Source organism: Ursus arctos, unplaced genomic scaffold (assembly GCF_023065955.2).
Source record: "Ursus arctos isolate Adak ecotype North America unplaced genomic scaffold, UrsArc2.0 scaffold_8, whole genome shotgun sequence".
Taxonomy (NCBI): domain Eukaryota; kingdom Metazoa; phylum Chordata; class Mammalia; order Carnivora; family Ursidae; genus Ursus; species Ursus arctos.
In genome coordinates, this window is record NW_026623100.1 from 10,628,466 (window position 1) to 10,640,889 (window position 12,424).

Sequence of the window (12,424 nt, forward strand, 5' to 3'; positions counted from 1 at the left end):
CTATGTTTTCTTTTAGGAGTTTTATGGTTTGGGGTCTTGTGTGCAAGTCTTTAGTCCATTTTCATTTTTTTATGGTGTAAGATATTGGGTTCAGTGTCATTCTTTTGCTCGTGGCTATCCAGTTTTTCCAGCACCATTTATTGAGGAGACTGTCCTTTCCTCATTGTTTATTCTTGGCATCTTTGTTATAAATTAATTGACTATATAAGGGACAAAATTTAGAGGCACTTTTTAGCCCCTTTGAGAGTCTGTGTGCCTACTAGATTCTACAGCAACTTCTCATCCATCACCGTGGGCAAAAGAGTTCCATTTGCCAAAGTACATTAATCCTGGCAAACTACATGGGACCCTGTGGGTTTAAAAGGCCGACACCCATTTATTGTGTCTGGGTTTTTATGCTTTTTAAGTCTCTTAATCTGTAATGATTTTCCTTCCCCTTCCCCACCCACTCCACTTTGTTTCATGTCATTGATCTGACAGAGAAGCAGGGTAATTGTCTCTGCCAAATATCCCGCATTCTGGATTTGCTTTCTCTTGGTAGGATTGAACTCATTTTTATAGTCTCTGAATCTCTTGTAAAATATTAGATGGATCTAGATATTTAATTAGATTTAGGTTCAAGATCGTACTGGATACTTACTGTCACATGACATCATGAGGCACATGCCATCTGGTTGTCCCACCTCTCATGACACTAAGACTGAGCGGTGGGTTCAGGGGGTCTCTCTCAGTGTGATATCTCCACAGACCTTCACCTAATGGTTTCAACACCTGCTGATGATCATTGCCTAGATCCATTGTTTTATTGCAAAATGGCAGTTTCTCTAATTGTATCACTCATTCTGCATGTGTTAGCTGGAATTCTTACATGAAGGAGACTGTTCCTTCATCAGCTCCTTGGTTTCTCTAACATGCGAGTTGTCCAGGAAAGGCAGAATAATGCCTGCTTCTCCTTTTACCAGTCTACCTTCAGAGTAATGATATGATACCCTAGCTTGTACCCTAACTGCCAATATGGACCAATGAGTTTTATTTATTTTTCTTTTTTTAATATATATATCATTGTGAATGCATGGATTTTATATATTTGATTCACCATGACATTGCCATTTGATTCCCATGACAGTCTTTATTCATTTTTATGCTCACAATGCCTCATCTTACACTACTGGGAGTCACTTCAGATTAGCTCCTGGGTTCTTTAGACATGACCCCATTTGTCTTTGAAACCTTCCTTGCTTTCTTGTACAATGAGAAATCCAGCTTTATTTTGTACATTTCCTGTCCTAGACCTACAATCAGTCACCTCTTCATATGGTCCCGGTTCCTTTTGGTATGAAATGGCTTTTAGAGACCACAGTCTGGCTGCCAGGGGTGATGATTGCTAGTTGGCTGTCATTGCTTCTAGACATCTTCAGTAGATTAGATACTAGAAAATACATTTTATTTTTTAAGAGAAAAATAACTCACTGATGTTTCCAGTTCTCAAACTTAAGACAAAATTTTTACTTTATTTGAATTCACTGTTCTCTTATACTAGGAATTTTGGTTCCTAGTGATATTAACAAAATTATTCATTTTCTTCTTCATATAATATTCTTATAATAATTTCATTACTCTGCTTTCCCACATAGAGGTTACGTTCTATAAAGATTGTTCTGTACTATTTTTAAAAATCAGTATTGTTACCAATAAGACTACCAAGTGTAATTTTATATCTTTGGGGGGTTTTTTTGTTCTTGGGAATTTATCCTATTATGAATGTAGAGTCAAAAGTCATTTGGGGGGCACCTGGATGGCTCAGTTGGTTAAGCATCTAACTCTTGATTTCGGCTCAGGTCATGATCTCGGGGTTGTGAGATTGAGCCCCTTGTTGGGCTCCATGATGGATGTGGAGCCTGCTTAAGATTCTCTCTCTCCCTCTCCCCATCTTCCACTCTCTCCTCTCTCACTCTCTCTGAAAAAAAAAAAAAAGTCACTTGAATGTTGAGTTAAAACTACTTGAAATCATTCTTTTCTCTGTACAGTTATGCCAACAGCATGATATAAAATTAGGCTCGTTTGTTTCTGTTTGTTTTCTAGTTTTAGAGATTCTCTTATTTCCCTTTTTGTTTGATTTTGTCTTTTAACTATATAAAATATTTACATAGTTTCAAAGACAAAATTGTAAATGTATAAGTAAGTGCCTTGGCACCCTGTCTCCCAATCTCGTTTTGTCCTTCCCCCAACAGAAACTATTTTTATTCATTTGTTGCTTATCCTTCTAGTTTTATGTTTTAAAATGTAAGCAAACAACACACCTCTTCACATATGTTCACCTGTATTCACACGCCCCTTCCGCACCTAGAGCGAACACACCATAAACATTGTTCTGCACTCTGCTCGTTTTCCACTCAGTGCAGTCTCGTGCTGCCTTACCCTCGTGGTCACCTGCAGAGTCTCCGTGGTTTATGCAGGTACCTACTGAGGGCCATGTGGGTTGTTGGTGGGCTTTTCCTTCTGTAGGTGTAGCGAATGGCCCTGAGCATGTGACCTTCTGTGTTTTTGCCAGTGTATCTTTGCAGAGGCCTTTTCATGCTGTCTCAACTCCTACTTCCACCCAGAGTGGAGGCGTTGTTGGGGCAGTGGTTATGGTTTTCAAAGGGCGTGGCCATGGGCTGCCCACTGTAGGAGCGAAAGACAGGTGTGCATGTGATCTTTGTAACGGCCACTGCCGTTGGCAGGGAGGGCTTGCTGGGTTCTTTCACTTGGCTTCATGCCCTCCCAGAAGAGTGAGGACACATCCTTCTGGGAGCCTATAGGTTCCTCACTTGCAGACTCACTACTGTGAGCTAGAAAGAAGCTGGCAAGCATCATTAACCGACACAACGTGATCTGCAGTGGAGCGGGACCACCCCTAAGAGTTCCTAATGCCTTGCAGAGGACAGGATGCCTGGGGCGGCCTGCGGGTGGGGGAGTGTGGAGCCCAGATGCCCAGTGCCTGTGGGGGCGGGCTTTCCTTCCTTCACCATCGGGTCTCAATCACCTCCTTCCACCTATTGTTCAGGCAGCCACTGCTGCTAGGAAAATCTGACAACTAACTCCCACATCCTCTTAGGACATTTTGTGAATGTCCTGTGGGTTCGGTTCCTAACTGGAGTCTCGAGCTTGGGGCTGGGGCAGGGGCCAGGATGGGCATGGCAGAAGGGCCCACCACCTATACTCCAGGGCCTAGGCACACAGGCTGGATTACACAGATCATTCATAGCAGCTAATGAAAAGAGGGCACGGCTTTTCAGATTGGCAGTTCTCATTTCAAACCCAGCCTGTGGCTGTGTGTTTTGGACCACCTTGCAAGGATACCTCCGTCAGGCAGGCCTCAGCTGCTATGCAGACAGGGTCCCTAGCCCACTAAGGAGTGTTATGTTTGCTACCAGGGAACGATTTCACCTTCCTTGGGCATCCACCACAGTCTTCCACACACACACCCTCCCTACCCAACCCCCCCAGCCCTTCTTATCTGCAGGCCTGCTGTCTTGGACCTCACACCTCATCAAAACCTGGTTTTCTCATTAATAAAAAGAAGTCACACAACCTTCAGATCCATCAGGAAAATTCCTACCTCTCCAGTGCTGCTAATTGTTCACTGTGGTACTTGACAGGGTGGGGATAAACTGGAGTCAAAAGCCATTAAAATATAAATGAAGCCCAAGGCTGTTAGGCCCCAGCCCTCTTGTTCATCCCGAGTACCGGGCATGAGACACGGAGGCGCGCAGAGTTTCACAGTGCCTCTTTTATCCTAGGGAGTCGAGGGGTGCACTGGGCAGCCGGGCCCTGTCACACGACAGTATTTTCATTCCTGAGTCGGGACAGGACCCTCCTCGGCCTGTACGGGTGTTTTCCCAAGAAAATGTGTGTGACCGGATTAAAGCCCTGCAGGTAAACTTCTCCTGGGCAGTGACACTTGGTATGTATGTCTAATACGAGTCGGGAAGTTTTAGAATTATTTCTGCTTGGTTTATGTGACACATCTCGAAGTAGAATTGCGTGCAGGACACACCGAATTACTTACAAGTGGATCTTGACTCATCCTAAGTGGTAGCCGCTCATTTTCAAGATGAGAGCAGGCGAGCTGGTGGCAGACTGCTCTTTTCGGTTCAGTCCACTCACTACCCCAGACAGGGAAGTTGTAAATATCCCCTGAGCAAGTGAATTGGAGCAGGAAGATTTGTTGATAAAAAGCTGCTGATGAAAACAAGAGCAAATGTTCTTTATCATAATCTAGCTAAAAATACAGTGTAATGTGAAAATGGGGCCGCCACCTCCTCCGGGGGGCCTTCCTGCCAAGCGGGGAGATGACGCCGGCATGAGTTCTGAGGACGACGGTCTGCCCAGGAGCCCCCCAGAGATGTCCCTGCTGCCCGACATCGGTCCAGGCACAACCATAAAGGCAAGTGAAGCCTACTTTGGGGGTGGGGGGTTGTGCTCTGGTAGCCCCTGTGCGTTCCTGTAAGATTCCCGTGGTCTGTGTGGCCAGGAGGTATTCCAGACCAGGTCAGTGGGGCTCACATTCAGGCCTTGGGCTGCATTTGTTTTCATTCTTTGAGCAGAAATTTCTATCTTGTCAGGAGATAGGGTTTTGGTAACATTTTTCGTAATGGTTACAGATCTGATACAATCAACCCTCTACCTGGTTTTTCTTGTCTGAGCAGATGACCAGACCGGGCACCCCATCTGAAGGAAGGGAAACACCTTTATGTGTATTTTCTGTTGTCATGGACATTTGGCTGCAGGGAGAAGGGAGTGGTGAACATATATGACCTAATCTGGACTGTCCGATCTGAGTTTAGGACATGAGAACTTGTTGGTCTAGGGGTAGAATGTGAGGTGTGCCGCTGGTAAACAGGGCAACAGGGGAAGTTTGACAAGCAGGAGGGATATCTATGACCTCAGCAGGGCAGGGGAGCTGATCGTAGATAACACCTTCCCCCATTAGGAAACAGGAGGAAGAGTTGAGTCCTGTGGAAGCCGCTCTGTTGGTGGTGTCGTCATTTCAAGCCCATATGCTGTACTTGTGTGTAAATGATCATTCTCCCTTTAGACCAGCCCTGCTGAGGGGTGGATAGAACTGGAGTTATATGGGTTGTGCTGACACTTGAAAAACAAAGGCCAGAGTCCATGTTTTAATAACCACGCCCCTGCCCTGTGCGTTCTTGGAGCTATGGCTTGTGCCCTGGTGGAGGGCTGTTCACTGGGAATCTCGGGGATTCGTTGTGAACCACCATCTTGCCGATTCTGAGCTGCTCTGTAATACGTTCAGCAGTCACTTCAACTTGGACATCCAGAAGCCCTCCTGCAAAGGCAGGGGAAAGAATATTTGCCTAACGTGGGTGTGGTTGTGGGTTCCCAGAACATCACTGATGAAAGCCAGAGGAAGGGCTGTTGGTATAGCTGAATGTAACTAAGTCCCAGGGTTGGGGGTTCGCTCAGAGCTGGCTAGAGAGTTACGCTCTCCAGAATTCTGCTGTAAGGTGAACCTGACCCTGCTTGTTCCGTGAGCAGGGTCTAAAGACAGTGAGCTACTCATACCTGCTCTCCCATGTTGAAGAGAAAGAAGACAAAGAGGATGATTTGGCCCATTTCCTGGATTTCGAGCCAACCCTGTACCCCGTAACACCTTAAAACACTGGCGGGGAGGGTTGGCAGGCTATGGCTGACCCCAGTGTCACAGGACAGACCCATCTTCAGCGTCCCCATCTTCAGCGTCCCCAGACTCAGGACCACACGGGACTGTGTATGTTTCAGAGCCATGTGCTGGGGAGAGGACACTCACCAGCCCTAGCTGACTGACTTGCCCTCAGTCCATCACACACTTCTCTGGCTCTCTCTGCCTCTAGCTGGGACAGTACAGGAGAACAGGTAGTTTCTAATTCCATGCATTAAGGCATGAGCCCAGCTCCAAACCTCCAGAGCGCCGCAGTGTTCACATCCCATAGTTAGCTGCGTGGGAGCCACTCACACAGGGCAGGGCTGGCCTCGTCCTTCTCAGCATCCCTGCTTATGTGACCGAAAAAACAAGGTGCTGAAATTTTATGAACTAGGTAATTTTCTTTTTTTTTTTTTTAAGATTTTATTTAGTTGACAGAGATAGAGACAGCCAGCGAGAGAGGGAACACAAGCAGGGGGAGTAGGAGAGGAAGAAGCAGGCTCATAGCAGAGGAGCCTGATGTGGGGCTCGATCCCATAACACCGGGATCACGCCCTGAGCCGAAGGCAGACGCTTAACGACTGCGCCACTCAGGCACCCCTGAACTAGGTAATTTTCTTAATTGGGTAATAGGAAACTAAAATTGGAGGCTTTAAGACTTAAAAAATATGTGTAATCTTTGTTACCAAGGTTTTAAAGACACAGTGATCATATTTTATGCCCTGAAAGTTTCTTGGGCACAGTGGACTGGTTGAAAGGGGGAAACAATGCACCCTTTAAAATGTCTTTATATAACACGTGATATTTGATATAAGGGTACTTTAAATCCCAAAAGTATGGGATTGTGGGCTATTTCTTATTTCCTGTTGTGACTCCTGAAGCAGGCCCACGTGCTTGATAGAGAAACTTAATGAAGATTATTGTGATAAAAGGTTTCCAGTAACAAGTATCTCATGACGCTGTCAAGGTGATACTTCCTGATGGAATGAGTTTTTCAGGAAATGCGTAGTAGTGTTTTTAAAATCGCATTACCACGTGAGGTGACAACTAATGAGACTTTTTTTGGTGATTTTTAAGATAAAATGACATCCGACTAGCCATCTGCTAAGTGTCCTGCCATTAAGTAGGAAGCACTGGGTAGAGGGTGGCAAGCTGGCAGGTTGTCCTGGGTGATGCAGGAAGGTGACACCCAGAAAGAGACAACACAGGCTCTGGCAGAAAGGCACACACTGCCGTGCAGCCAGGCAGTGGGCAGGTTCTGTCACCTGTAGGAATCTGTGTCCTCAGAGGGTTTTGGAGAGGATGATGTGGGATCAGGTAGGTCAGTGCCTCCCCTTCCCTCAGCAGGAAAGGCCAGCTGGGGTGCAAAGGCAGCAGACTCCTCCTTCCTAAAAAGGCCCATGTCTGCGGGCTGTTCCCATGTACACTGGGCTCAGCACATTCCTGGGTGGCTGAGCCCCTCTCTTTGAGGACAGACACTGTAAAGCAGCTGTCACCCAGGGTCACCCCTGAAAAAGCCCATGAACCCCAGGCCATTTTCCCAGTTGAGTCCCATTCCTCCAATGAAGGGCCGGCCACCTGTTAGACTTTTTAAATCATTCACTTCCAGAATTATCCAGAAGCACAGATTTCAGGACAGACCAGGTGACTGGGAGCAAGCAATGCAAGTGGGAATGCTTCCAGCCCGTAAAAACACAGGTCAGCTTTCCTGCCCCATCCTACCTTACCTCACCTAGTCGCTTCACTGATCAAGGACGGGGCACGTAATTCTTCTCAGTTATGAAGATGTGGGTCTTTTCAGACCCCAAGAACTCTCAGAACGACCACAAAGACTGAGAATTGGGAGTTCGGCGCCCTAGCAGGAAGACCAGCCACGACAGCCAGGGCAGGGGTTTTGCAGGGACAGAGGTCATTGTGGTCAGACTTTCTGGGAAGTTAAGCTCCTTGCCAGCTCGCACCCCGCCCCCGGGGGGGGGCTAGAATGGGCCTGAGCCCAGGAATGTCTGCTCAGACAGCGCAAACACAGAGCGAGCTGAGTGGACAGGAGGCAGGGAAGGTTCGTCCTTTGGGTTTATAGGGAGGTGACCAAAGCCCATGTCCTCGCAGTAGACATAATCATTCTTGCCTGGGAGTCACTGCATTTGTGAAAGCAGCTCGTCTCGCCTGTTCTCTTAAGTCCCACACAGTCAGAAAAACAAAACCCCTGATTTTACCAAGTGTATATACATTGTTCCTGTAGACAAGGGTGAAAATGAAGGATTCTCTATGATCCTTGGAATGTACCCATTCTAGTGGTGACCCTTAGGGAGGACACCTGGGAGAGGTGTCACCTGTCCAATCTTATGTGTCTTCCTGAGTCATCAGCTGTAACAGTAGAAACCAGAGCCACAGGTACAAAGGGAGCTGGGAGTCCTGTCCTTTGGTTTATTTTTTAAATAATTGTTCTTGCTTTATTCCCACAAGAACCCAAGTAGCCGAAACAAGAGAACTAAAATAGATTGTGTCCACTTATAATCCTTTTCCCCTCGTTGTAGTAATCGTCTTCTCCCAGTTGGCAGGAATCAACTTAAAACTTGCCGGAGAAGATATAAGGGACCTTTCTGTTGAAAGGGAAAATACGTTTCTCCGAGGAAGTTCCCTTGCAGAGGCCACTCCCTGCGTCCACTTGTCTCTCTAACAGTGACATCCTTCTGGTGTCCCCTAGCTCAGCAGAGACTTTTGGAACCTGCTCTGTGCGGGGCTCCAGGGTTGTGGAAAAGAAACTGAGCAAGATGCACCCAGGCCCCTGGGAGTCTGCTCGCTGCCCACGTCTTATTTGCTGCCTCCTTCCTGAGGAGACCGTTTTCACAGGGGCTTACTAAACATCGTGAAGTGCCTAGAATTATGGTCTTAGGTTAAAATGTAAGCTTGACACCATCTCGTACCCGTCAGGACGGCTACTATCAAAGAACCAGAAAATGACAAGTGTTGGCAAGCTTGTGGAGAAATTGGAGCCCCTGGGCACTGTTGGTGGGCATGCAAAATGGTGCAGCCACTGTGGAAAACCGTATGGAGGTTCCTCCAAAAATTAAAAATAGAACCACTGTATGATCCGGCAATCCCACTTCTGGGTATATATCTGAAAGAACTGCATTATTCACAACAGCTAAATTGCAGCAGCAACCCAAAGGTCCATTGATGGATGAAGGGATGAACAAAATGTGGTCTCTACACACAATGGAATATAGTATAAGGGAACAGGCAAGAAGAGTTCAGCCTTATAAAGGTAGAAGAGTCTGACCCAGGCTACAACACAGCCGAACATTCTGTGAAGTTAAATAAGCCAGACAAAAAAAGGCAAATACTGTATGATTCCACTTAACGTGAGGGACCTAGAGTAGTCAGATTCACAGAGCTAGAAAGTAGAACGGTGGATGCCAGGGGCTGGGTGGAGGGAGCAACGGGGAGTTGTTGTTTAGCGGGTGCAGAGTGCCAGTTTTACAGGAGAAAAAGTTCTGCAGACGGTTGCCCAACAACGGGAGTGTACTTAATGCCACTGAACCATATGGCTAAAAGTGGTTACAATGGTAAATTGTGTTGTGTGTATACATACAAAATTTGGAAGACAGAAAAGTTTGGGAGGAAAATGTAAACTTGACACTAATACTGAGCACCAACTAGCGTAGAAGTGGAGGGCAGGGTTGTAACTAAAGCCCAGCACCTCCCAGATTCTCTGCGTCCCACTCCTCATGTGGGCTGCATTTGCTCATGGGTGCACTCTGGGTACCCCCTCCACCACTTCATGCCCATAAATGTCTTTGCAGTAGAACCCACTGAGACCTCACTCAGTGAAGGTAACCGCATGTTACCGTCATTCTTCCCGGTGACCACCAAAATCCTCTTCTTCCCTGGGAGCGCTTTTGCCCTTGGCTGACTGGTCAGTGCCTCGCTGCTGAGGTATGAGCTAGTAAAATACTTGTAACACCAGAATCCTCCAAGAGCACATGAAGATACAGAAACCTTCTAGAATGAACAAATGCAGCTGCAGGGATGGGATGCTGGGTGGTGGGCTTGGGCCGTCCTATGCTCCAGCCTGTAAAATCACTCCTCTGGGCCACCCTCTTGGCTTCCAGAGGCAGGACCAAGCCTGCTCTTGGAGAGATCAGGAGAGTCTGTTTCATCAGAGAAGGAAGTTCTTGTCTGAAGTGCCCGTACCTGCTTGGGAGGGTGAAGGCAGAGTTGTCTCACCGCGGCTGCCCGGAGCACAGGTTCTCTGCATGGCCTTGGAAATGAGTGAGAAGTTTGTAGGGGTTGGCCCAGCATTTAAAACTCCCAACCATTTACCTTTCTAAGGAAGTACCCTAGAGTCCTCCCTGCTGAGAGTCAGATTTTAAATCTGTCCCTCCATGTGAAGCCCTCAGATGGCATGGGAAGACCGAGCACGGTAGAATCAGGGAGTTGATATGTTGGCTGGAACCATTTCACACCGAGGAGTTAATGCTTAGCATGCTTGCTTCTTGTCCCATGAAGATCTCTCTAGTTTCCTCATCCCGGCCACAGTCTCCAGACCTGCTCTCCTCCAGGCACACGAGCGATGCCAGCGTCTCCCCCCGCACCTCAGACAGCAGTGCGGCACCGGTGGCTGATTTCGATTACCCTCCAGAATCATCCTCCTGCCTGGACAACTCTGCAGCGAAACACAAGCTCCTGGTTAAGCCCCGCAACCAGCGGTCCAGCAAGATGAGGCGGCTGTCTTCGGTAATTGGGCTTCTTCCTCCATGCAGACACAGGACAGGCAGGCCTGGCAGCCCTCCCCCCCCCCCACCCTCTCCCACCCCGGCCTCTCTCCTCGCAGGGTCACGTGCCCTTTCTGAGAAACCCCCGCGGTCAGTGGGACTATCTGCAGGAGCTGGGGTTGCTCCTCTTTTTCAGCATTCGTCAGATAGTCCCTTCCCTGCATAAACACGCCATCCGCTCATTGGTTCTGCAATACTTCCCACAAAGCCGCGATGTGCTGCGTGTCCCCTGCCATTCCACGGCACTCCGCATAGGGTCCACGTTCCGGGCCTGGAACAGCCAGGCCTTACCGACCTCTCAGGCTTCCTCTCTTTCTCTCTCTTTCTCTCAACACACTTTGGCCTCCAAAGCTGTCTCCGGTCCCCGGCCTTGATGCCTGCTGTATCCACTGCTCGAGACACTCTTCTCCTGGCTGGCTCCTTCTGTCTTTGGGTCTCAGCCGAGAGGTCCTCTCCCCAGAGAGGCTCACCTATCCATCCTATGGAAAGCAGCCCCACCTTCCCACCAGCACGTTCCCTTCCGTCATAGCACTGGCCACACCCAGAAGTGAGCTTTGTAAATATGTGTGCTCACTTGTTTATTGCCAGTCTTTTTCTTGGTTTGTTTTTTAAGATTTTATTTATTTGTCAGAGAGAGAGAGAGAGAGAGAGAGAGAGCCCAAGCAGGAGGAATGGCAGGCAAAGGGAGAAGCAGGCTCCCCATGGAGAAAAGAACCTGATGTGGGGCTTGATCCCAGGACCCCGGGATCATGACCTGAGCTGAAGGCAGACACTTAACCAACTGAGCCACCCAGGCACCATATTGCCAGTCTTTCTGAGAGCTCATCCCAGCCCTATGTCCAGGCCCTAGAGCAGTTCCAGCCACACAGCTGGTATTCAGTACACATTTGTTGAATGGATGAATGAATGAGGGAAAGAACAATGACACATAAGCTGACACACTAGCTCGGACTTCTGCCTTGGGCAGGGACCTACTTAGTAGTATAGGGATTGTGCCCCTGTGAGGACAGACCCCCCCCCCCAAGTTTGGGCATCCTGCTTGTGTAGTCATCAGCTCATAGTTCTAAGAGCCAAGAACTCATTCATGGAGTGCTTTGGATTCATAGTACTGGTGGGTTAGAGGTCCGCATAAGGTCGTTGCCTTCTCTGCTGCCCAGCGGTACCCACAATGTCTTAGCCCTGGAGGAGCTGAGAGCAGGGTGTGGGGCTAGCCTGGCCGCAGAGAGTGACAGAGCTGAGAAAGAGATGTCCACAGACCAACATTCTCCCCTTCCTTCCCTGGAGAAAGACTGTGGGGTATTGATGAAAGGCCCAGGACAAGATGGGTGCTCAGCGAGGGACAGTGGGTTTTCCTTTGGGCATGCAGAAGGTGCTTTTTAAACTCCTGCCAACAGAGGTGACTTCAGTGGGGACTAACACTGGAGCAGGAAGTAAGCTGTGGTTACCCTCAGGCTAATGTGTCCTTGTGCAAGCCGGGTACTACTGTACTTGTGTAAATGCTTGCACACCCACCACGTTTACAGTTAAAGGCTTGGTGCTATGGGACATGGCTAGGACCAGTAACTCCAACCTGCGTGTCCTCGTGCTGAGGGACCCGCAGGGCAGGGACAGAGCCAGCTCCCTCTGGCCTCAAGTCTGGGCTTTATTCCCATGGGGACGACTTTTGCAGAGACAAGGGTACACGCAACCAGCCACAGCCTGGCCAGGACTTTGTGGCAGAGGAAAGCCCGGCTCATAACTCCAGGTGGAAATGCAGCGTCCCCTTCACTGTCCACTGGACAAAGCTGTACCTCTCATTCTTCCTTTACATTTGAACTTGACTTAGCTTTTGAACCCCCCCCCCCTTTTTTTAGAATAACAGAAATTCTGATTTAGTCTGGGTAAACATTTCTTGATTCAAACTCGGTCATTTACATATCCTCCCTCCTTCTTTGCTTTCCTTTCTGGGTAGGGAGCAGGCATG

At 48.3% G+C, this 12,424-nt stretch overlaps 1 protein-coding gene across 1 annotated transcript in view; it reads left to right on the top strand.

The window, feature by feature from the left end:
- The window catches only part of CRACDL (CRACD like), a 126,260-nt gene that overhangs the window by 85,013 nt on the left and 28,823 nt on the right, over nt 1–12,424 (top strand). The window contains exons 4-6 of the mRNA XM_057309310.1: nt 3,783–3,918; nt 4,265–4,429; nt 10,196–10,423. Coding sequence (XP_057165293.1) covers nt 3,783–3,918; nt 4,265–4,429; nt 10,196–10,423 — 529 coding nt within the window. The remainder of the gene's footprint in view (nt 1–3,782; nt 3,919–4,264; nt 4,430–10,195; nt 10,424–12,424) is intronic.